The sequence below is a fragment of the Dreissena polymorpha genome, chromosome 2 (genome assembly GCF_020536995.1).
Source record: "Dreissena polymorpha isolate Duluth1 chromosome 2, UMN_Dpol_1.0, whole genome shotgun sequence".
NCBI classification, from domain to species: domain Eukaryota; kingdom Metazoa; phylum Mollusca; class Bivalvia; order Myida; family Dreissenidae; genus Dreissena; species Dreissena polymorpha.
The window spans coordinates 119,324,090-119,350,569 of record NC_068356.1 but is presented as its reverse complement, the minus strand read 5'-3'; the positions used below and the strand labels follow the sequence as shown (position 1 = coordinate 119,350,569).

The 26,480-nt window shown below is 35.0% G+C and overlaps 1 protein-coding gene across 11 annotated transcripts in view; it reads left to right on the top strand.

Moving 5' to 3' along the window:
* The window catches only part of LOC127868725 (ankyrin repeat and fibronectin type-III domain-containing protein 1-like), a 198,806-nt gene extending 176,268 nt beyond the window's left edge, over positions 1–22,538 (top strand). For all 11 annotated transcript variants that reach the window (XM_052410729.1, XM_052410733.1, XM_052410731.1 and 8 more), the window contains 17 exons: positions 1,147–1,224; positions 5,198–5,355; positions 6,032–6,142; positions 7,923–8,001; positions 10,148–10,251; positions 10,577–10,710; positions 11,355–11,433; positions 12,200–12,313; positions 12,609–12,797; positions 13,594–13,798; positions 14,840–15,089; positions 15,316–15,534; positions 15,973–16,139; positions 16,726–16,850; positions 17,287–17,484; positions 18,071–18,171; positions 18,461–22,538. In XM_052410729.1, the coding sequence (XP_052266689.1) occupies positions 1,147–1,224; positions 5,198–5,355; positions 6,032–6,142; positions 7,923–8,001; positions 10,148–10,251; positions 10,577–10,710; positions 11,355–11,433; positions 12,200–12,313; positions 12,609–12,797; positions 13,594–13,798; positions 14,840–15,089; positions 15,316–15,534; positions 15,973–16,139; positions 16,726–16,850; positions 17,287–17,484; positions 18,071–18,171; positions 18,461–19,192 (3,043 nt within the window). In that variant the 3' untranslated portion in view covers positions 19,193–22,538. The remainder of the gene's footprint in view (positions 1–1,146; positions 1,225–5,197; positions 5,356–6,031; positions 6,143–7,922; positions 8,002–10,147; positions 10,252–10,576; positions 10,711–11,354; positions 11,434–12,199; positions 12,314–12,608; positions 12,798–13,593; positions 13,799–14,839; positions 15,090–15,315; positions 15,535–15,972; positions 16,140–16,725; positions 16,851–17,286; positions 17,485–18,070; positions 18,172–18,460) is intronic.
* The last annotated feature ends 3,942 nt before the right edge of the window (positions 22,539–26,480 follow it).

Here is a 26,480-nt window from a genome sequence, read left to right as displayed (position 1 = left end):
TGTCAACTGGCCCAGTGGAATAAATGATCTTCAGGCTTTAGCAGTTAATGCCAGTGACCTGTGATGGCTTTAAAGAATGCTTTCACTCATTGAACACTCATAGATTTAAGTTGTGATACTTGAGCTAGATTATATAAAAGAAACTAGGACATCTTTGACAAATCCAACCGGAGATATACTGTGAAAGACATTGCTTAAAATCGTTAGGTAAGGCCATTTTACGGACTGTTTGGGTATGATACTGGAAAAAATTGATGATTTTGATTGTGTTCTAGTTCTGTAAAATTGCATGAATACCTTGGAATTGGTTTTAAATTATCAAAGGATTTGTCAATGGATGCATGTCTGTAGGTTGTAATTGTGAATTCCATGAATTATTGATATACTTGAAGTACAAATCTATACAGTTGCTGGTCACATAAGTGGGAAAGTAATTGTGTGTGATTTGGATCCGATCTTAGAATAATTGACTGAAATTTAAGTAGTTTGTATAAAGGGAACTGTTAAGATGTGAGTGAATAAAGGAGGATATAATGAAATAAATACCGGTAAAAAATGTTGCATTACCACTGGAATATGCATACATCCTGTCAATCCTTGTGTTGATAGATTTGCTATTATTTATTGTAATGAGCCTGTATTATGAGTATTGATGAGTGGTGGAAAGTTAGGCTCTTCCAGTTTGCCAAAAATGGGCTCTGCAAGTAGTTTGGAATCAAACAGTGTACCGTATCACACATATCAAACACTCAACAGGTAAATAAGCATATACAAAGGATAGCTCTGTTTGTGACCATTTGTTTTGTGGGAAATAACCTTCAAAATTTGAAATCATAATTTGCTCTTTACGTTTTAAACAACAAATAATTTGTGATAATATGTTCTTACCAAAACATTTTTGAAATTGTGTCTTCCCAATACGATATTTATATCATTGACAGTAAATAATATCAAATCATACGAAACTAATTTGAAACACCCTCTTTTGTGTGCATAATTGACCTTTTAAATGCGTGGTATTCAAACACATTAGATAAGTTGACACTGGATTTGAAAACTCTGTTATGATTATGGCCATTCTAGTATTGGGCATAATCATAAACATGTAAATAAATTTAATTCAATGATGCACATTTATATTTTCAGGAGTTCGAAGCGGCCCAGTAGTCATCACTCCGACCCCTCCCATCTCAATCTACGAGGCCGATCTGTCAGTCTAGACTGGTATGCTCTCTTAAACAATTGAATGACTCGACGAAAATACACACACATTGGTTTAAATTTTACAAAAAGGCAATAAGATGTTCACATGTGACAAACTCAGCTTGTAGCATTCTATAATTATTATGTCTTTCTACTATTGAAAACATTTAGAGTTGATTACATACATGAATGCATGTAAAAGCACACATGATGTAATTGTGAATTTTCTTAATAATTTTTAGATAACCAGATATATTAATATAAAAAATATGTAAAGAAAAGACAATAGTAAGTGTACTCTTGACTTCAAAGGAACTTACACGTCAAGTGGAAGTGAGTTTGAGAACACGTAGTATAGCTGTTACAAATTTTATAAAACTATTTGGATTTTTCAAATATAAAGTTTATATTATAGTATTTATTTTTAAGTCAGATAGTTAACATTAATTAATTGAATGGGTCTGCTATCAATAAAATTTTGTCAGCAAAAGAAGTCCATTTACTGTATGATTTGATGTGGTTGCACTTCACAGTGGTTCCAAATTGTGTTGTACATGATTTTGATTTGTGTTATAAAGTCGTCAAGTAGTTTTTATGCCCCCCTTCGAAGAAGAGGGGGTATATTGTTTTGCACATGTCGGTCCGTATGTCCGTCCGTATGTCCCTCCACCAGATGGTTTCCGGATGATAACTCAAGAACGCTTAGGCCGCGAATCATGAAACTTCATAGGTACATTGATCATGACTCGCAGATGACCCCTATTGATTTTGAGGTCACTAGGTCAAATGTCAAGGTCACAGTGACCTGAAATAGTAAAATGGTTTCCGGATGATAACTCAAGAACGCTTATGCCTAGGATCATGAAACTTCATAGGTACATTGATCATGACTCGAAGATGACCCCTATTGATTTTCAGGTCACTAGGTCAAAGGTCAAGGTCACGGTGACCCGAAATAGTAAAATGGTTTCCGGATGATAACTCAAGAACGCTTATGCCTAGGATCATGAAACTTCATAGGTATGTTGATCTTGACTCGCAGATGACCTCTATTGATTTTCAGGTCACTTGGTCAAAGGTCAAGGTCAAGATGACCCAAAATAGTAAAATGGTTTCCGGATGATAACTCAAAAACGCTTATGCCTATGATCATGAAACTTCATAGGTACATTGATCATGACTCGCGGATGACCCCTATTGATTTTCAGGTCACTAGGTCAAAGGTCAAAGTCATTTGAAAAAAAAGTTATGAGCTATTGTCATCACCTTGGCGTCGGCGTCTGGTTAAGTTTTGTGTAACGGTCCACTTTTCTCATAAAGTATCAAAGCTATTGCATTCAAACTTGGTACACTTACTGACTATCATGAGGGGACTGGGCAGGCAAAGTTAGATAACTCTGGCGTTCACTTTGACAGAATTATGTGCCCTTTTTATACTTAGAAAAGTGAAAATTGGGTAAGAAAAAGAATACTTTTTGCGATTGGAAATATAACAGAATTTCGGCTATAAAATCGGGCCAAAACAAAACCTGCCTAGGATCATGAAACTTCATAGGTACATTGATCATGACTGACAGATGACCCCTATTGATTTTCAGGTCACTAGGTCAAAGGTCAAGGTCACAGTGACTCGAAACAGTAAAATGGTATCCGGGTGATAACTCAAGAATACTTAGGCCTAGGATCATGAAACTTCATAGGTACATTTATCATGACTTGCAGATGACCCCTATTGATTTTCGATCACTAGGTCAAAGGTCAAGGTCACAGTGACAAAAAACGTATTCACACAATGGCTGCCACTACAACTGACAGCCCATATGGGGGGCATGCACGTTTTACAAACAGCCCTTGCTTAAAATAATTATTCACCCACCATTCAGAATATGGGCGCATATGGCATGAGACCCATGTTAGCATTTGGTGGCTTATATCAAGTATTAGCAAAATGATCTCCATGCATCATTTTCTTAGCCCACTTACCATAACTTCCTTCTTTATTTGCTTTGTTTTGTCTTCAGGTTTTTGTTTTGAATAGACCTAAGTTGTATTCAATCTTCCTACCTTTGTTATACAGTATTGAAATTACTTGTTTCCAATATTATGCCTGGATGAAGGATTTTAACAATAATGTTAACAAATATTATAAGTAAATTTGTCAAAGCCACACAAGCTCAGACAAATCTTCAAATTAAAAAGACTTGTATATAAAAAATATACAAGGGACATTGCATGTTTTATTCTGTCAATTCATTTGAATATTTAAAAGGATAATGCAAACACAAAAGCCTCACTTTAGGATGTTCATCTGAATTAAAAGCTGAAATACGCAGTGATTATACAAACATTTATAGTAGAAAGTGTTCCTTAACCACAGAGAAATAGTCGGTATAAAATAGAAATATACATATAGTATATAATACAACTTTGCTGCATGGATTATCCACAATGTCGTTCAGTCGCAAATTTTCCTTGCAAATGTATCGCCTGAATGGTGCACAGATGCAATCGTAAGTCATTACTATTATTGGTCTGTTGATGATACTGTTTTTCTATAAAAATAAAAATAAAACATAAAGAAAAAAGTTATTAAGTTAGCAAATCATTTAATTATGACTAAGTTGACAGTTATGCAATTTACAATATTGTTTCACTAGGGTTCATGAATTGTTTTTACTTATATTGTGCGAGAGGCATCATGTAGTCATGTTACCTCAATGTCAAGGTCATACTTGAAGGTTTCAAGACTTAGGGTAGGGGATAAAGTTGTCCTTTGGCCTGCCTTGTAAAAATTATATCAAATCCACACATCATACTTGATTTATAAAAGTATTGCCAAGTTACCTGCTCTTGTTTATTTACAAATACCCACATCTGTCAACATCCTTATTACTTATTTAAAACAATGTCCAAAACTAATATCAAAATGGTTTAGTTTTGTTTGTTTCAAGAAAATATTGTATTCCATTTATTTTCTCAGGATGAAGATGTTATTATATCAGTTATTATTAAACCTCATATGGCATGACAGGAATTTAGGATTAAAATTTAACTTCATAAATGTGATTAAGATTGGTTTGAAATCTGGTGGGTTTAATCTCTGTGCCTTTAGTAGGGTCATATCCTAATATGCAAATCAGTCACTAAATTTACTCCATCAGGTAATTTCTTGATAAAAGTATACACTATATCAGAAATGTAACTAATCTTTCTAATAAAACATTCTTTCTGCTGCTTGTGAATTCCTCATTGTCGAATTTTGCCAAGCAAACATCTTAAGCCATTGGGTTGGAGATCTTAAAGAATGTCTGTAAATATTTGCACTGTGCCAAATTCAAATTTGTGTCCACTGCAAACAATATCCCTTCAGTTACCTGTCTTGTTACTTACCTTGTGATTGACAAAGTCTATATAATCATCCCAAATGTTATAGCTGGGAAAGTAATGTTTCTTAAGTTTTCCACCCTTGAACAAAGGAAACGATTTGGGTAATTGTATTGATCTTTCCAATATAGCCAGTTAAGGTATTTTATTTTATAAGCACAATGGTTTATTACTAAAACCACTTGGTTTGTGCAATATTAGGGAATAATAGCTTCAAAGCTTTGACCTAAAAATCAAACTTTAATGAGGGTGTTAAAGGTGAAATAGTGTGTGGTTGTTTTTAAAGTTTTATATTTCTTCTGAACTTGGGATGAACTGCCTAAAATGAAGTAGTGAAAACATCAAACTAGTCCATAACCTTTGCATAAATTGCTAATGTTAATGGAAGATTTTTGGTAATTTAGTTATAGGAATGACATTAAAATGATGTTAAAAGGTAAACGTTTTTTTCTTTATTTTATGAATCAAACATTAAAAAAAATAAAATTAAATACTCTTTCTCTGTATAGAACTGTCATTTATAGGAAATAAAAGGTGATACCAACTTGACCCACTCCATATCATTTCAAGCCGTGTTGATTGTAAATGTGTATGATATGTCCCTTTCCAGTGGAGATGGCAGGATGATGAAGTTGTTTGCATCAGAGTCCGACAACTTGCAGAACATTCCCAGCAGTCGTGAGGGGCTGAGGGCCTCCCCTAGTGACCCGGGCTCACTGCTACACAATGGCTACCCCTCGCCAGGCAGACCCCCCAGGACACCGCTATGTAAGACATCTTTAGTTGCATACAACAGTTTTTTTTAAGGAAAAATCTGACTTCAATATAACTTTTATTTAATTTCAATGGGACAAATTCTGTCTCTCCTGGGCAAACTCACACGCACACTTTTTTATTATAAATATTTTAAATACAAAGTACGAAAATACTTGAATTCCCTTGGTACACATTTTCCCCTCTCATTCATTACCCAATAGGTCATCACTCTGCCAGCTGTTTATTAAAAACACATTTTTTGTTGTATTCAGTATATTATGAAGTATTTAGAAAAAAAATCATGCTTTAAAATTCCATTTTCCAGTGTACAAAATTTTATTTATTTTAGAAATAGTTGCAAATAGTCTATAATTTGTTTTTTTTGTTGATCAGTGGCACTTTTTCTTTTGGAAGCATATTTGTGAACATTATTTACCTTATCTTGAAGACATATTTATGCCCACCTTCGAAGAAGAGGGGGTATATTGCTTTGCTCATGTCGGTCGGTCTGTCGGTCGGTCGGTCGGTCCGTCCACCAGGTGGTTGTCAGATGATAAATTGGTGTTAACCTTATTAAGGCATAATAAAAAAAAAGATCAACAGTGGTGCGTTCGGGCAAAATGTTGTTTTGGTGTTTAAGTGATGCAAAAGTTGCAAGTTGAAATGTAGTTATTGTTGGTTGTAACAGCAACGCCCAAGAAGCGGCCGTCCATCAGCAGTTCAGAGACAAGCAGTTCGTCACCGGGGAAACTGGAGAGAAAACGCTTGAGCAAGGAGTACAAAACCTACGATATCATAGGTATGGAAAAGTTTGTTGAATTTTTACCTATTTTGTGTTGTTTCAATGCATTGAAAGTCTTGGGGTCAAAGAGACACAAAATGCACTAAACACTTATGGTCTAAGTAAACTGAACAAAAAATGACTTCATTCTCTTTCAGTATTGTTATTTTTCAGTCAAAGGTTTTTGTTGTTGTTTCTAGTGTTATTGGGATTACTTTGTATGTGAAGATTGCATGTGTCTTCTAGCAAATTTTACAATATTAAATGCTTAATATTTTATTGTTTGTATACAAGAAGGCCAGATGTATAAACAACCGAAATGTAATATTTTTACAAAATCTTAACTTGTGGTGGCAATAAAATCTGTTAAATCTTAAAGCTCATTTCTGTTATTCCAACAGTTGAGCTTAAATTATCAAAGAGATTGCAACAAACTCTTGATGTTGATTAAATGATCGCCATATTTAAGCTATCAGACAATGGGTATGATAAGATCTTATAAAAATATTGCAACATTTTTACCAGCCTTAAAGTAAATGATGATAAATGCCTGAGGGTCTCTGAGAACTAATCATTTATCAAGTAAGGTCTCTGTCTTTACAAATTTACAAACCTGTAGTATGAGTCTTGTCAATTTAAGATCTACAGCCAATCCAGTTTAAGTGTGGACAATTTGAAAGTCTTTGTTCAGTGAGTGTGCACCTGATCCTTTTTCTTGTGTTTTGTGAAACCATTCCACTATCTGATATGAGCCACTATTTTCGGGACATTTATTTTAAAGGCTTCGATCAGGAGCAATGTCTGGGGAAGGATAAAGTTGTCTAGTGAGCTATGGATTTGTGTTTGTGTGGGATTAAATGCAGATAAAAAATTGCTGACAAAAATATCATTGCTGAGTGTTAAGAAATGATTGCATCTGGGTACAAATAAAGACAGAAGAAATGAGGTTTAAAGACTTCTTTTGTGGTATTCTTTGGCTGTCAGTGATTTGACATTGTTGCAGTGGTAAATGTGTCTTTCATGCACCTGTGTGAATGTGACATAAAATTATTCATTGAACTTAAAGGATTTTGATATCATGAGGAAGGGATATAATAAAACTTGAAGGATGTGTGAGTGTGGACTGCTACCTAGATTACTATGGTAACCAAGTGGGATTGCTGGACTGTATGGATATAGGCAAAAGCCATGTTCCTATTTCGACCTTGGAGATGTAGCTGTTAGTATCCAACATGATTTTATTAGCAGCATTCAGCAAAAATGGGGCTTAACTCATGTGTGTAAAAGGTTGTCCTAGATTAGCCTGTTAAGGTTGCAAAGGCTTATCAGGGATGTCACTTTCCATCTAAACTGGATTTTCCATTAGAAGGCAATTACTTGAAACCAAAAATTCCAAAAAAGTGGAGGACTCTTTATGCACGTGCATTAAGCCCAGTTTTCGCAGAATGAGGCTCATATAAACCCTTACACAAGTGAGAAGCTCAAATGAGGCTCATATAAACCCTTACACAAGTGAGAAGCTCAAATGAGGCTCATATAAACCCTTACACAAGTGAGAAGCTCAAATGAATAGAACTGTCAATGCCTTATTAAAGTTTACATTATTAATGCTGACTTAACCTTATTTTTTGTCAAAGTATCATCTGTTATGATCACTTCATGACAGTTTTATAAATTAATAAAACATTGAAGTATAGTTTTAAGCAATTTCCTTGTTAATTTGCTGTCAGTTATAATTGTATTGTGAGTCAATTCATCAAATATTTGAACCCAACATCTGTGGTTTGTTTGTTTCAAGCACTGTTTGATGCAGTTGAGAATCAAGATCTGGATGCTGTGAAAGACATTCTTGAAACTAATGGCATTGACATCAACAGGTAGTGACTTCATTTCTATAAAGTTTGTTGTATCCAAATGTTAAAACATATGCACATGTTCTAGAAACAAAAATACACCAAATATTCTTTATGATTGAGAAAAATGCAATACCAAAAATAAACAATTGTTCTATGTTTGAGAAATGAGAATGAAAAACATATCATTTACCATAGTGGGTTTACGTATAGTTGCAGTTTCAGGGACAACTTCCAACTTGATTGTTCAAAAAATTTTATTGAACGTTTATAAAACCAAGACCTATATGTTAAGCAAAAGATTACTAAATATGTATTAAAAGGTGACAATTTTGAAGATATAAGAATAGATTAGTTGAAGATATGCCCAGGCTCTATTATGTTAGTTATGATTTATAAACCATTTCCATGTCATTTTAAAAGTGCAAAAAGTTTCTTTTCAACTGGCTTGCGAGTCTTAACTCACTTAAGAAAGCTTATTAAAACTTTCTCTAATTATCTGTTTGGTTGATACAGTTGATCATAGGTCTTATGAACATTGTTAAACTGAATTCCATATTATTTTGAAGTAATTTTTTGGTCCTTATTTTGCCCTTCATAATTTATTTAGGAATTTATTGTTAAATTGTTAACCTTGTTCTTTCGAATTATCACTAATTTGAACCAATTAATTCATTCACATTTTAAGTTTTGAAACATATTATCAGGTGATAATTCAAAGTGCTGATCTGCGTTCAGAGTTGAAATCAATTTTATGATCTAAGATAGCTCACAATGGTTGTTCTCAACTCAAGTGCATAAGTTTGTTTATTCATTTAAGTGTGACAGTGAATTACTTTTAACAGCTTACATAGCAAAAATCTATAACAAAATATTTTTTTCAAATTTATGCAAACAAATCGAATTTTATATCACATTTAAAGAATAAATGAAACTTCAATAATAATAATAACAATACTACTAATAAAGATAATTAAATCACATCGTCATAGACATTTTAATTGCCTGAGCACATTGTGTTGAAAGGTCACTACCAAATTTATAATTGTATATAATGCACAGTCAAAATTCTTATTAAGATAACATTGAAATTATCGTTATTTCAAAGTATTTTTCTCTGTCAATATTGTATATGACAAAATTGTCAGGTATTGAGAATAATGAAAGGTCGGGCAGGTCACTTACTTAACACTGCCGCAGGGTTAGCTCATTATAACCTGTCACCACCGGAACAAATTAATTATCTCACTGAGGTGATATCATTCATTTCTAGAAGTATTGACATTCCTGGCGTAACCTGTTGTGTGATGTGAAGCAATACTGAACTAACTTGTGGACTAAAATTTTATAGGATAAATTTGTATTGAGCTTGTTAGTGGTCAAAATCAACACCACAATTTATGAAATACATAATGAAAATCGAGCAAGATACAATAGTATTGGGAATGATTGGTAAAATTATCATTATCCAATGTTATTACATATTTAGGAATTCAGTTTACTAGATGGAAAGATTATTCATGAATATTGATTGGTCAGTTAACATTTGGGCCGTGTTCTGGGAAAACTGGGCTTAATGCATGTGCATAAAGTGTCATTCCAGATTAGCCTGTGCAGTCTACACAGGCTAATCATGGACAACACTTTCTGCCTAAACTTGATTTTTGCTAAGAAGTGACTTTCTTTAAATGAAGAACACAAAAAAGCATAAGTGTCATACCTGATAAGCCTGTACACAGGCTAATCTTCAATGGCACTTTACACACATGCATTAAGCCCATTTTTTACAAACGAGCCTCATTCATATGACATATTTGCTGGTTTAGCTACTCAACAAATAAAATATTATGTTATGGCATGTTCATAAAGAGGATGTCAGCTTTCAAAACCACAGCAGTGTCTTTGTTATAAGTCTTTATGAATACATCCTTTCAAATCCAAAGGTAAAAATAAACCAAGATCAAAGAATGGTTTATCACAATAATTATTTGCAATCTGATCGCCATCAAAGTTACTGTACAAGTATTTGTACACAAGACACACCCAAAGCATTCAGACTGAACACAACATTTCACAAATGGTAGCAGTCTGTAATTTCAAAACAAGAAACGTAATTAAAAAATGACTTATCATGAACTGAATATTTCACTAGTCTACTTGTGTTTTACAGTGTCAACAGCGAGTTTTTGACCCCCCTGGACGTGGCAGTGATGACCAACAACATCCCCATGGCCAAAATGCTGCTGTCACATGGTGCCAGGGAGTCACCTATGTGTAGGTCACACTTTCCACTGCTTATATGTGCACTTTGTACTGGAAAACCATCTTACCCAGGCAGAGCGAGAGATGGTTAACTATCCCCTGTCATATGACAGTAGTGCAATTAAAACACAAAAATACTTTTCTACAGTCGCGTGTGATCATTCTTTGTTATTACGCCTTATAAAATGTTAACAGGCTGCAACTTACATTGGTTTATTCTCTACAAAAAAGGATCAATGTCAACTAAATACATATGGTTTAAATGTTCTTTTTTAATGCATAAACATTGACCAAATTATGCTGTATGTTATTATTATAAAAACTAACTTTGTTTCAGTTCAAAAAGGCGAGATGCGATCTCAGAGGTTGGAAACGCTAGTGACAGAGGCAGAGAAGAGAGTGATAGACTTAACACAGGCTGTGATAAATGGGTCATCTGGAAATACTATCATGTCTTCTAGTCAACAAAAGGTATGTCACAAACTTATATGGGTATGTTGTATGTTGTGAAATGAACAGAAAACTCGGACCCTGTGTTATACAAAATCTTGCAACAAATTTAAGATACTACTGAAATACTCAATTTCTTTAAATAGTTGTTAGAGAAATGTTACACTTAAGTCCAGTCTGTATAAATGGCCATTGCATTTTGTGGATTTGAACTTTTGAATGTTAAGTGTTGTTATGCCCCCGAAGGAGTGCATATAGTGATCGGACTGTCCGTCTGTCTGTCCGTCACACTTACCGTTTAGGTTTCGAAAAATGCTCATAACTTCTATGTTGCTTCAGATAGCAATTTCATATTTGGCATGCATGTGTATATGGACAAGGTCTTTCCATATGCACAAAAAATTTTACCCCTGTTACCTTGACCTTGAACTTAGGGTCCGTGTTTAGGTTTCGAAATCTGCGTTTAGGTTTCGAAAAAAGCTTATAACTTCTATCAAGCGTTTATAGGGGGCAAAAGTCATCCTATGGTGACAGCTCTTGTTTAATTTGAAAACAGACTTATTACCGATCTATCAAGTGGTCACAAAGATCTTTAAGATTTGTCAGCTGTAGCCCATTTGAGGTATTTAGAACTCAGAACTAAGGTATGTTGTGGTATCTTACAGGAGAATGAGCGTCAACTCAACCACTGGGAGTTCAGGCATCGACTGCTGAAACGAATGAAAGCCGGTTATGATCACGCACGTATGTACACAGCTTATTCACTTTAGTTCGTTTACAATTTCATAATTTGCTATTAGTAAATAATACTAAGTATTGTTTGGTTCAATAGGAAATATTATACACAGAAACTAAAATATATATACCAATTTTTTTTATAATACTATTTTAATTCTTCATTTTTAGTTGGTCGGGTAAGCGGCCGACTAAATTTACAGAGCATGTTTTGCAAATTAGTATGTGCTTAGCTTGCTTAGCTACGCTAAGAACAGTAACTCACTATGCTAGGAACAATTGCTGCTGCCTGTCTGCACAGCAGACGACTAATGCTTAGGAGTGTCTGCTCTACTACTGCAGTGTGTATTTACCAGCTTGTAAGACGACATTGGCCAGTCTAGTGTTTATCATTGAAATCTGTACATATTTGCTGCTTTCAGGGAAAATGGGGCTTAATGCATGTCAAATAAGATTAGCCTGTGCACACTGATTAGCCTGTACAATGCCCACCAGCTAATCAATTACAACAACAGCGAACATCTTCAGTGCCTTCAGCGCTTTGATTTTAATACACCAACATAATGTAAATAAAAATCATGTAATGAAAACTTTGCAAGTATACAAAAATAATTTGCTTTTCAAGGATTGCTAAAAGATTATGGGGAAAAACTATTGTATATGATGTAGAAGTGTTAAGCAGATGCAACCGTTTCACATATAACATCTCTGAGGTACTCTCATATGTATTGTAGCACGTTGTGACCTTCATTGCTGATGCCCATGTTTGTTGCAGGGTGTCCTGACCCACCCACCAATGTGACCCTGAGTATATCAGGCAGCTCCTCCCTGCTAGTCAAGTTTAGTGAACCTCTCAACAGGAATGGGGCAGTTGTCACCAAATACAAGGGTACGATTTCATACAGGTTCTGTGAATTGTCAATTGCTAAATTGTGTATGTAAGTGCGTTACAAAATTTTATTATTCTTCAAAGGATGAATGCAATATATGGAATGTTAGGATTAGCATTTAACGAAAGCAATAGGAGAATACTTCATTATGAAATGCAAGAAAAACAAAGTTAACAGTATTATGAATTGCAATTAATACAAAGCTAACATTGCAATGGAATCCAAGGAATACAATTTTCAATTATGCAATTAAAAAACATGATTCTTGAAACATGATATGACTATTTGTTTCAGTGGAGTGGAGTAGAAATGACAGTTTTTCGCTGCTTGACGGTGAGTTATTGTTGGAGGATGTGAGAAGTCTCGAGGTGGAGATCAAGAAGTTGAAGAAAGGCATGCCCTACTACGTGCGGGTGTCTGCCATGAACATGAAGGGCTTCAGTCAACCCGCCACATCCAACCCTCAATATGCAGTGCCCTCAAGTAAGTTGTATGGTGCTGGTTAGGACAAACTTCAACAGTGATTGAAATCCAGAGAAATACTTGTTTCAGGGGTTCAAACCCCGTCAAGGCCACTACTTGTTTCAAGGGTTCAAACCCTGTCTCGTGCATTGCTTGTTTCAAGGGTTTAAACCCCATCTCGGCCACTGCTTGTTTAAAGGGTTTAAACCCCATCTGTGTCACTGCTTGTTTCAGTGGCTCAAAGGCCACTTCTTGTTTTAAGGGTTCAAACCCTGTCTCGGCCCCTACTTGTTTCAAGGGTTCAAACCTGTCTCGGCTACATAACTTGTGTGGGCATTGGTCATGAAATCATTTCTACGGCCATTTTCCCCCAAACTCTAATTCAAGTAGGACGGTTGCCTGTTAACGGCAAGAGTATGTTCACTTAGTACTGACAAACCAGCTAATCCTTGAAAAGCATCTGTTGGTTGACTGATTTTACTGAAATATCATTGAAAACGGAAGTAAATCCAACAAAACAAACAAGCAAAATGTTCCTGGCTATGTAACAAATGCTTATTTAAAAAAAATAATGTAAAAAGTAAATTTGATTAATAACACTGTCATGTAAATGGTAAATAGATGGAGAGCCAAGTCTTTGACAATGTAATTAAGACATAAACGCTTACAAATGGAAGATGTAAAGCAGGAGTTATTGCAATTTAACACTGTATATATGGACTCAAACAATGTCTGTATTGGTATCTATGTGATTGGCTCTTTCCAAATTTAAGAAATCATTGACATTCAATTGTAACCATGACAATTTGTGTAACAGGTTGGCGTGATGCAGAACATCGGTTACCCCGTTGCCAAGGCAAGCTCAAGATCCTGGAGGAGTTGTTTACCCAAGTGAAGTCTCTAAGGCCTGCCGATGCACCCACCATTAAAGACACGCCCGGATCTTCATCTCCCATGAGGAAAAAGAAAGGATTCAAAAACCTCTTTTCGTCTGCACCTAAATTTCACAAGGCCGTTAAAAGGTATGAACTCTTTCTACTTGAAATGTGAAACAGTGGGAAACGATTTTAAATAATTTTGCTCAATTTGGTCTTTCACCTGTCTGAAATTGGCTTAGAAACATTATATCAAGAATTTGCCAGTATTTTAAAACCAGTGTTAAAAAATCTTGCTTGCAACAAACCTTAATATATATTGTTAGCTCGGTGTTTTCAGAGAAAACACGAGGTATTGTCATAGCCAGCTCAACGTTTGCCGTCTGACATCTGCGTCATGCTAAAACCTTATCATTGGCTCTAAAATCAAAGTGCTTCCACCTACAACTTTGAAACTTCATATGTAGATGCACCTTGATGAGTTCTACATGCCACACCCATTTTGGGGTCACTAGGTCAAAGGTCAAGGTCACTGTGACCTCTAAAAAAAAAAAAAAAATTGTGACAAGTTACATTTATTAAAAACTGCACCAGTAGCTGAGAGTGGCACCCGTTATGTGGTGCTCTTGTAAGAAACTTAAATACTCCAAACATTCAAACATGCATGTCTCTGTTGCATGTTCATTTGGATGAAAATGTTTTGTCATGGGAACACAAGCTTGAAGGCTTATAATTATTTTGAAAATGTTTCTGTATCATTCCTTATATTCTTATGTTTGCTATTGTGGCAACAACCCAAGCCTTTTAATCACCAATATATCAAAGTACTAAGCACAATTGCACAGTAACCTCCCCTGCTTCACTTGATTTGTTGAGAATGGGAGATCACTTGTCATTCAGAAAGTAAGTGCACAGCAATACTACAGTTACCTCCCATGCTTCACTGATTAAGTTGACATGTGAAAGTGGAGCAGGTGAGATTACTTATCAAACTGTCATATAGTAGGGACCCAGTACCTCCATGATGACTTTCTTGCTCCAATGCATTCGTTTTTTTGGGAGGTCACTCATACTGACAATTAGAAACACTTCTTGTCTTGCAAAATATGTATTCATTTATAATTTATATAAAAAACAAACCTACAGTATTTATAATGACACCTAGTTATCAGCCTCCCTTGTTTTCAGTGGAGTGTACCTGGCCTGCTATTTCTGCTATGATGACAAAGTGTTGGTGACATCGGAGGAGCAGGTGCCCATGGTGGAGGTGGACGAGACGTTCGCGGGACCCTCTCTGCACCTTGACCTCTACTGGCTCATGAAGGTCGCATGCACGTGGGAGGATGTGCGGTCATTGCGCCAGGACATGGAAAGGAGCACAGCAGAGGGCAAGGTGCACTTCCGCGGGAAACTTCTGCAAGCCGTCTCAGTGTTACAGGTTTGGCCTTAACTAAAGCAAGAAAAAATGTTTCAGACAACCCTGACCCTATAGATTTTAGAGAATTTTTTTTCATTAAATCTTTAGTCAATATTTGCTTTTAAAAATTAGCGTTTTTAACAATTGAACACTAAAACACTTAATACAACAATAGGCACTAAATTTGCAGTGTTATGAGTGAAATAAGAAATATTCACAAAACTCTAAAAAGTCAGGTCCCTTTCAGAATGCATTAGGAACACACGATCTTGGAAAGTTTTACTACAAACCCCTAAAAGACTCCAGTGGAAGCATAGTGCTAGCGACAGTGAACTTTCTGAAGGACCCCAAGGTTGTGTCCTTGACCTCAGGAAAGTGGGTCCCATTTTCACGACTACAACGAAGGCAGAGCCAGTCCATAGGTGATTTTGTGGAGGACCAGGACACTATTCTGTCATCTATCAATGTAAGTTAAGTTCAATAGAACTGAAGAGTTTTTAAATCCAATACTTATCTTAACTTGTCAGTCCTAGCAAAATATGTCATACTTTTAACCTGAAAAAACTGACTTTTACTTTGAAGAAACACTAAGAAAAACTAAAACTGTAAGGAAGTCAATCTTTACTGAGGTTGCCATTTTTTTTTTAGTCAATCACTGCCTCAACACATCTCTCATTAGAAAGGTTTGATTGCTACTCCTCTACCTGACCACCTTCCCAGCGTGACCTAGCATTGGTATTTAGGCCTCACGCTGTGGGGTTAAATGCATGTGCATAAAGTTTCGCTCCAAATGATATCATTAAAGCGGTAAGGGTCTTCACTGCACAGGCTAATATGAGACATCACTTTACGTACATGCATTAAACACCCATATCACAGCTCCTGGCTCATTTCTATGTTACAGGAAATGCGTGTGTACCACAGGACAAGTTCTATGCCTCTACGCCCTGGACTCTACCTTGGCTACTTGAAGCTTCACGTTGCCATTGACGTTGTAAGAGTGCTCGTCTCCCAGGCTGCACCCAATGTACTTCCAAACGTGAAAGTCAGAGACTGTTCAAACATTTCTATGTATGTATATTTGATTAGCCATACACTGCTGTAACATGTCTGTGAAACAAACATCTATCAGTCCGAGACTATTCAAACACTTCTGTATATATGAATTGCATAACAAGGTTCTTTAGAAGCAAAAATAACAACAACAAAAGTTTAAAGATGATTATTTTAAACTTTGCTCTCATGGTGGGATTTCTATGATAAGACACAGAATGGCTTATTGAATCAAATGAAACAGCACAATACACTCGTGTGGTATTATAATTAATGCTTAGTTAATATTTCATAGTACCTATCAAATCAAATCAAATAGAACAATACACTTGTGGTTAAATAGTTAATGTCTAGTTAACATTTAATAGTACCTATTTAATCAAATAAAATAGAACAATAAACTTGTGGTTTTAAAAACTCGTGTCTTTACACTTAAATTTCACCTATAAAATAAAATAGCATATTACACTTGTGGTATCATAATTAATATCTTGTTAAACATTGTAAGTACATAATTAAATCACTATTAATTTTTCGATAAATTATGTACACAAACACCTTTTTACAAATTGATAGTTATTCATGTTTCATTCCTGTGCTACAGGGATGAGTGGCAGTGGTTGAAGCAGCTTCATTCAGGTCGCCCCAGCGCGGCCTCCACATCAACCAATCAGCAGGCGTTCTACTCCTCCCTCTCACAGGCCTCAGAAAAACTCTTTAAAATGCTCAGTGAGTGCCTGATCTTGGTTCATTTAATATATCCCTCTAAAAATAAACTGATGTTTTAGTATTTTGTTTAAAAATATGTAAGGTATGTAATGTGGGTTCAATTTCAAATCCAAACATTTTATAGCATATGTTGTTTGTGTTATGACCAATAGTTTTAGATTACAAAAACCAAAGACAGTTCTCGGCAGTTCTTTAAAGATTTATTTCTTTGATGATAATAAATAAAAGGAACATAGCAAACTATATAAGACTTCTGACTTTACAAGGGCAAACAACTCATATAAAACAGACTGACAACTTATATAAAACCACTGACCTATATAAAACAGACAACCTATATAAGACAGTCAACCTAAAAAAGACCTCATGTTTATCCCATACTGAATGCTTATAACCACAAAAGGACACTGATTAGATACCATAACTTTGCCTGCAGGTATCCCAGAGGAGCTGTGTGCGGGGCATCGCCTGTATGACTGTGAGGTGATAGAGTTGAACGCACACGTGTCCTTCCTGCTGATATTGCCCCCTCCAGAGGACCTTTGTATCATTCCTAGTAGTGGTGAGGAAGATGTGGAGAAGACTAAAGAGAGGGAAAATTTTACTCTTCTACCTGTGCAGGTCTTTGAAATGAGTAAGTGTGCATTCAGTATCTCTATGTCTGTGAAAAAGGACATTTATTGCTTTCAAAATGGTTCAAAGTAAATGTTACTTCCATTAAGCATATATTCCTGTTAATAATGATACTGCTTATAAATAGAAGAAAAACTGCATTCAATTTTGTTATTGAGCCTATTTTCAGAAAGATTGTTTAAGCTATCACAAAGGTCAAGTGTATGTGTGGTGTAGGGATTTTATATTTATTTGGGACAAGGCTCTTGTTTTTAAGTAACTGATGTGTACGATTTGTGGTGCGAAAAACCTATGTCTGTGGATTAAAGGTCAATATCACATTATTCAAGGGTCAGATTTGAGCATAATGCAGTTGGTTTGGTCTGTGACTTAGTCAATCCTTTGTATATCTCTCAAAGGTCAAAGTCAAACTTTAAGAATCACAAATGAAATTTCTTACATGCAGCAGTGCTTGACATGTTGCCAAAAATTATCTAGTATTCATTAACATGCACTTTATGGATAATATTTGCTTTGATTGTAATCTCAGTAGATCGTACTTAACACAGAAAATCAATGAACTTATGCAATATGGTTTGTGTTTTCAGTCAATATGTGTACATATCAGCCCCATTTCATCAGCCGCTACTCCCGCCTGTCCTCAATTCTAGAGATGGACACCATACTGGCACAGCAGACGCAACGGGAGGTAGGCACAATTTCATATATCAGTGGTTACCAATAATTATTGTTTTTTGTTTTTAAATTCATTAACTTTTTTCACTTATGTTGAAGATGTTTCATGTTTTGATTGGGAATCCAGTTACGAATATTTGTTTTTGCATGATACATGTATATATGTTATTGTCTATGATTTCACCATGAATAGATACTAAGGAGGACAAGACAAGTATTTCTTATAATTGCCTCATCACATACTGAAATTATGCTTTAACATACTGTTGATGTAACCTAATAACAATGTTTCTTTATTTCAGGCCTTCTCCAAAGAGGAGCTTCACACAGCCAAAGACCGGGTCCATCAGATGATGAAGTTGCAGAGTGACCTTGACAAGACGTGGAAGGACATGCGTTGGACTATGGACATCATCACTACCGCTCGGTCCCGAACATTCCCCGCAGGAATTCCTGTACAGATGCTCCTAACACCATCAGCAAATGAAGATTCATTATCTGTGCAGCTTGAACTGAAGGGGAAAATTTTGGACAACAATAATTATCAGCAGTGCAATTCTAATTCTTGTGATTCCAATGAAATCAGTGTTGGGAAGGACCATAGGAAAATTGCCAAATTCTATGATCCTCTTCACGAAGATGCGCAAGAAAATGGACATTTGGACACTCAATCAGATGCTTCTAGTCACAACGACATTCTACGGGTGTATGCAGCTTACGAAACTGGTCTGGCAAAAGGAACTAGTGTAAAACTTCATGTGACTCCAAAAACTACGGCAAGGGAGGTAATAAACTTAGTGGTGGTGAATCTGAACCAAGCTGTGATAAACAAGGGCAAACCTGGACCCATATATTCTGAGGAGGAATTCTCCGAGTTCTGTCTTGTTGCGGTTATAGGGGCCAGGGAGAGGATATTACGAGACGATTATCAGCCCCTGCAGCTGCAGAACCCCTGGACAAAGGGGAAACTATTTGTGCGAATGAGGAACAATCTGCTAGCAGCAATACAGCAAGGGCAGGCAACTGCTGTATGATGGTGTGGGGCGAGGTGTGCTGGAGTCAGTGCTGTGCTATATGAAACACTTAATCAAGTGGAATAAGTATTAGGTCATGTTGATACGTGTACCTGTATAACTTTTATAGGCATTGAATCAAACATCCGTTCTAATTGTTTATGCCACTCTATGAAGAAAGCGGCATGCAGTTGTCGCACTGTCTGTCCAAACGTCTGTACTGAAGTGTTGGAATGCCCGTCCACAACTTACTGTCTTGGCCATTATTTTGTCATATATTGATGGATATTTAATAACTAGGAACAAATTTCAACCGTCATAAGAAGAAATGTTGTATATAACATCACCCAACTTCAACAGTGAAGGTCACTCTTAGAACAGCCTGATAATTCCTGTTCCAGCCATAACTTTGGCATTTATCTATGGAATTTTAAATAACCTGGCTCAAATGTATACCAGAACATGTTGCATGTATAACATCCATCTCTCTACCTAAAAGGTTAAGGTCAAACTTAGGGGTCAAATGTAAAATTTGTTAATAAAATACCTCAAATATTCATGTCTAAGCCATAACATTGCCCTATATGGGTGGATTTTTAAATAAATTGGTGAAAATGTAAACAAACATAAGACAACATGCAGTGTGTAACACCTGTTTCCCTACCTCAAAGGTCAAACCAAGAGGTCAAATGTATTTTTTGGCCAAAAATCACTTTTGCCTGACTTACAATGTCATAAATTATTGAATTTTAATATAACTGAACATTATTGACATTTGTGAGTTGGCAAAGCATGTCATGCCTCTCACTCGATCTTAAAGGGCAGTGTCACTCTTAGAGGTCAAAAGTCAAATTTGGCCATTAAAAATAATAGCTTTTTGAAATAAGTGAAGTTTTTACAAATAAACAGAATGTGGGGGCATCTTGTCTTAATATTTCCAAATGTGTAATGTTGTCACTGTGGTATTTCTAAGCAGTGAAAATTAAATAAAAGAAGGTAAACTGCCAATATCTTCCCTATATGACTGAAATATTATAATATTATTAGAAATGCAAAAGGTTTTATCTAAGTTTGAAACAAACCTACTTTAGTTTAGTAAAAAATCTCTACAGTAGATCTGCATTTGTGGGAATATCATAGGAGGTTGTGGTTTTGTTGTATGTATTGCATTAGATGATGGCATTTAACATTTCTGTCTCAAAACTTGCCAGTGATTATTATTGTTTATACGCAAAGCATTATTTGTTCACAATTGTTATTCCTTAGCCTTCATTATTGTATTGGTTTCTTTCAAATACTTACTACAATTAAAGTTAAAAAATTACTTCAGTGTACTTTTAGTACTTTTTGTTCTTAGCAATATATATCATTTTAATAAATGTCAATTTCAAACATTTTTCATTTATTCTGGTAGTGTTTTCAACCATTATATTACCGTTATGTTAACATTTTCATAGATGTAAATATAAAATACTTTAATTTATTATTGTGTTCACGTAACCCAGTGCAATTTTTATCTTCCATGTTCTTACATCCAAACCCCCCACCACTGTGATGCCATGTCCTGTGTCTTGTAAGTCCTGTCCAGCATTGTCTTGTAGTTGGGTGACATTGTTATATTGCAAACCTGTCTACTCTGGTCTTGCCCTGTAGCTCAATATGAGCTATGTACTGTATGTGTAGCACTGCCTAACTAACAGTAATAGTTTATATTATTACCAGAACTAGTAGAGTTCACATAGTTTGTGATAGGATTCTAGGACAGGACAAACATTATGTAGATCATACATTAACATACTTGTGTATTTCATGAGCAGTAACTCATAAATAAAGACATGCTTAGCAGATTCAATAGTTTGCTGGTCAATTTATTTTTTGAAGGATCATGATAACTGTCTCTCATTGCAAAATAATTCAAATGAATTTAACCTGCATTTTTAAGGAAATGTTTTCACATTATTTAAATCAGATTTTAAGCTTACATTTTACTTATCATTATAATTGTATTGTTAACAAAAGTACTTTTCTCAAAATCATAAAGCATAGTTGATTGGAACAGACATGGTATTCTATTTTGTTTGTATGCCCCCATTTCATGAGGGTTGCAGCGGACATATAGAATTGCCCTTGTCTGTCAGTTTTTCTCTTTTTTTTATAAGCACGAAACTAAAAAAGGTTTAGTGAAACTTTGCAAACATATCAATCAGCATGAGAAATTGTGCACTTCCATATTTAAGTTTGAATGTTTCCAACATAAATAGATTTATGACCCCTTTTAAGCCAAAAATTACAATTTGTAACTTGTATTGTGCATAACTAAACATTTTCTGGTTTAGGTCTTTAATTAAATATACTTAAACTGACATATAAAAAATTTGTTTCAATTTATAACTGTAATGGGTTTTAAAGCTGAAAGAGTAAATAACTATTTGCATAATAGTGAACAAACTCTCACAGATACTGCTCATCATTCCCTGTGTTGTGTATGTGTTGTGGAGCCTCAAGTCATATAATTTTAAAGACTGTTACGGGGCCTAAAGTCTTATTTTGTTACATATTATGAATAACATATAGTACTGTATTACATGGATAAGAACATATACTGTACCATAAGTTTTCAAACACTTAAAAAAAAATATTTTCATTTCACAGTTAATTTTCACTTTTTTAAACAGTGAATTATCAATTTTAATTCCCCAATATTTCTCTACAGACCACCCAAAAAATAAAAAAAAATAAAAAAAATTAACATAGCAAGCAACACAGTTATAAGCATATGTGTCCTTTTTAAGTACCAGTATTTTATTTTATATTTATTTCCATATTTTCATGCCACTGAAATACTTTTCAGGTCACTATCATATTATCATTGTTCACGGTGATTCTCAAACATAACAACATTATTTGCATTTGAAGAAGAAACCTATCAATTTATATTCTCTGTATGTAATGGTTTGAAGAGTTTACATGTTGGTAAAAACATAGACATAAGTAATTTTCTTAAGCAAAGCTATTTTTCCCACCCAGCAATGTTATTAATACCAATCATATTGCTTTTATATGTTATTTACTTATTTATACATAAATATTTTGCACGGATGAACCAGTCTTTCATAAGTAATATGTTAAAAGTTGTCTCTGTGAATGGAGGGACAATATGTGATTTTATTTAATCAATAATTTATTGATGTATTTATACAATTAACCAAATATGTCTCTCAGTGTTTAGGCTGTTAATAAAGCATTGGAGTTCCAATAGTTATTAGTTATATGTTGGTAACCAGTAATTATGCATTGTAGAATTTGTTTAGAATCTTTATTATTGTTTGGTTAGTCGATTTAATTCGAAATAAAACTACAAACCCTTTCTTGTTGTTGTTGTATTCAAGTCAGTTTCTGGGAAATATGGGCATAATACATGTGCATAGAGTATCAGATTTCCCAGGGGGACCTTTGCATGAAAAATTACATAAAAGTGGACAGTGTTGTACTTGATTGTCCTGTTCCAACTGAACAGGTACATCAGGGACAATACTTTATGCACATGCATTTAGCAACATTTTCCCAAAGCAGGACTCATTAATCAATAAGAGCGCTCATGCTTGTTGTTGGTTCAATGAACCTAGACTGAATTTTCTTTATATAAAGAGACATCCTTAAAACTGAAAATTCCATTTAAGCAGAACTAAAATTGGGGATTGCATAGGCTAATCTTGGAAAACACTACACACATGCATTATGCACAGGTTTTCCATAACGAGTCTGAAATAATCACACAAAGTGTAATAATTATGTCATTAAATTATTATGCAAAGTAGCTCAACAAATTTTACACTACACCTCCAATTTGTAATAATTAAAATGAATTAATAATAATATAGTTAAACAATATAGTAAAGTATTTTATGGTTTAAAATATTAATTCCTTATTACTCTTATACATAAATATGATCAATATGAAGGATAGAAAATGTAATCTTTTTTATTATCTCACCTGAGCACAATGTGCAGCGTCAACATTTGCCTTGTTAACACTGTATAGAGGCCACATTCATAGTCCAATCTTCATGCAATTTGGTAGGAAGATTGGTCTCAATGATATCTCAAATGAGTTTGAAAATGGTTAGGTTTGCTTGAAAAACATGGCTGCCAACGGGCAGGACATTTTTCCTTATATAGCTTTATTAAAACCTTGTTAACACTCTAGAGGCCATATTTATTGGTCAATCATCAAGAAACTTGGTAAGAAGAATTGCCCCAATAACATCTTGGACAATTTTAAAAATGGTTCTTGTTGCTTGAAAAACATGGCTGCCAGGGGGCAGTGCATTTTTCCTTATATGGCCATAATAAAACCTTGTTAACATTCTAGAGGCCGCATTTATTGTCCGATCATCATGTAACTTGGTCAGAAGATTTGTCCCAATGATATCTTAGTTGAGTTGAAAAATAGTTTTGGTTGGTTGAAAAACATGGGCACCAGGGGGCGGGGCATTTTTCCTTTGATGGCTATATGCCTATATTAAAACATTGTTAACACTCTAGAAGCCACATTTATTGTCTGATCTACATGAAAGTTGGTCACAAGACTTGAACCAATGATATCTTGGACGAGTTCAAAAATTGTTCCAGTTGGTTGAAAAACATGGCCACCAGGGGCTGGGCACTTTTCCTTATATGCCTATTGTTAAAACTTGTTAACACTCTTCAAGTCTCATTTATTGTCGAATCTTTATGAAACTTGGTCAGAATATTTGTTCTAATGATATCTTGGATGTGTACGAAAATGGTTCCGGTCTGTTAAATAACGTAGCCGCCAGGGTGTTCACTATTCATGAAAGTTGGTTAGAACATTTGTTCTAATGACATCTTGGGCTGCACAGAACAGGTCAGTTCCTTTGAATCTCAGGTGAGGGACTTTGAGCCTTTCAGGCTCTCTTGTTCAAAATGAATGGTATATAATATTAAAAGTAAGAACACTCTGTGTATGCGTTTTGAACAGACCCAAAGTAATGACCCTGAAGATGTGTGAATTCTGTGTGGGGGGGGGGGCATCAGATTCTATAGAATATTTTAACTGTTCAACGTACTGAACTTGTTGCACTTCAAGGCCAGGCGTGATGTTTTATCATTTCTGCCTGTCCCATGCAAGCTGTGCCTATATGCCACTTACACAGAAAATTTCATGTGCAATGCCTCCAACCAAACTTCAGATATTTATAAGAAAACATTTTTCTATTTTTTTATAATTGACCTTGGCCCGATGAACAATAAATGCAAGGTGTGCTTGTAGTTTTCATGCACGCATAATTTAAGCACAATAACTTTATCCAAACTTCTTGAGTTATTGAGAATAAGCCATTTAAGATATGAGCACAGCATGCTCAATGACGAGCTTTTGTGATCACTTTTTATGCTCCCCCCAAAAAATTTGGGGGGAGCATATAGTCGCCGCTTCGTCTGTCCGTCCGTGTGTCCGTCCGTCCGTGCGCAATTTTTGTCAGAGTTATTTCTCAGCAATTAATGACCGTAATTCAATGAAACTTTATGGGAAGCTTCACTACCAAGAGGAGATGTGCATATTATCAGCCAGTTCTGGTCGGATGATTTTTCACAGAGTTATGGCCCTTTGAAATTTTCCAATAACTGTTCATATAGTGCAATTCTTGTCCGGGCTATTTCTCAGCAACTAATGATCTGAATTCAATGAAACTTTATGGGAAGCTTCACTACCAATAGGAGATGTGCATATTATCAGCGGGTTCTGGTCGCATAATTTTTCACAGAGTTATGGCCCTTTGAAATTTTCTATAAAAGAATTCTTGTCCCCCCAACTACAGTGCCCTCAAGACTTTTCCTTTTATCTGAATATATAGTGCAATATTGTGACAAAAAAAACTTTGGGGAGCATCACCCCTCTCCGACGGTTTCTTGCTTGTCCCTGGTTTTTAGCAACATGTACCTTTTGAACACTCTAGAAACCACATTATTTCCCAATTTTTATGTAAGTTGCTCATAACATTTTGTTCTAAATATATCCCACCCGCTTTTGAAACCGGGTAATATAAACACCACCATCATGGTGGAAAAATTGTGTGACCACTCTAATTGTCATATTTTTACAGAAGCATATCTTTAAAGTTTTATCACAACATTTGTTCTAATGATATCTCAGCTGAGTTACAATCTTACCTAATCTTCATTAAACTTCTACAAAATCTTTGTTTTACTTGCAGTAGGGAAGGTTTCGTTATATTTCAATAGTAAAGATATTAACACTTTAAAAGAATATTTTTTTTAATTGGATGAAATCAAGGCCAAGTTCATAAAAGGTTTCAGGCTGTTAATAAACATGGAATCTAAGGGGTTTTGTCTGTTTTGCAGATATGACTGAAGTGAAACCGTGTCAACAATCTAAAAGTCAAATATTTTGCCCTATATCACCATGACACTTTCTAAGAGTAAACAATTGTACTCATAATGTATTCCGCTTTATCAACTGACTAAACAATCTTTTTATTGCATGTGTTTTGCGAGTAAAATATTTTTCTTAAATGTTCAAGAGTTAATGACAATAGTATTGTGTTTTGAATAAACAAATGCAAAATCTGCTCTGCAGACTCCACTATGTTTATATATAGAAATTGAAACAATTCTGCTCCATCCTTCTGAACCTTTAGCTCTTTCCTACAGATCGGACATAAAATCACTTCAGTTTTCTTTGTTGACCCAATGTAATTTTTTGTGACACTCGCAACATAATGTATGGCCACAGTAATATGATTTTCTGTTTTCAAAAAGTGGTGAAGCAAATTGTACACACAACATTCTTTAATGCTTACAACACAAATTTGTGAAACAATAAAACACTATCCATATAAAAAAACTGACATATCAACACTCAATTGAATACGTATATTTATATCGGATTTATGTAACACATATAATCAGTATTATATCCAAATGTCTCTTAATGAGTTCTTATTCCTATCCGAAAATGGGGCTTAATGCATGTGCACAAAGAGTACATGTAGTCCCAGATTAATAAATGTGCATTAATACAAGTACATCCTTTATGCATAAATTGTAGTTGCAGATAAGCCTGTGCAGTCAGCATTGGCAAATCAGTAATGACACATTCCACCTGGAATTGTTCATATAAAGAAACTCCATTCTAAACTAGAATACTGCCTAGGCGGAAAGTGTCGTCCCAAACTAGCCTGTGCATACTGCACATGCATTCAGCACCGTTTTACCACAGCGCAAATCAAATGAATGAAAACAAGCCTTCATGCATGTGCCTAAAGTA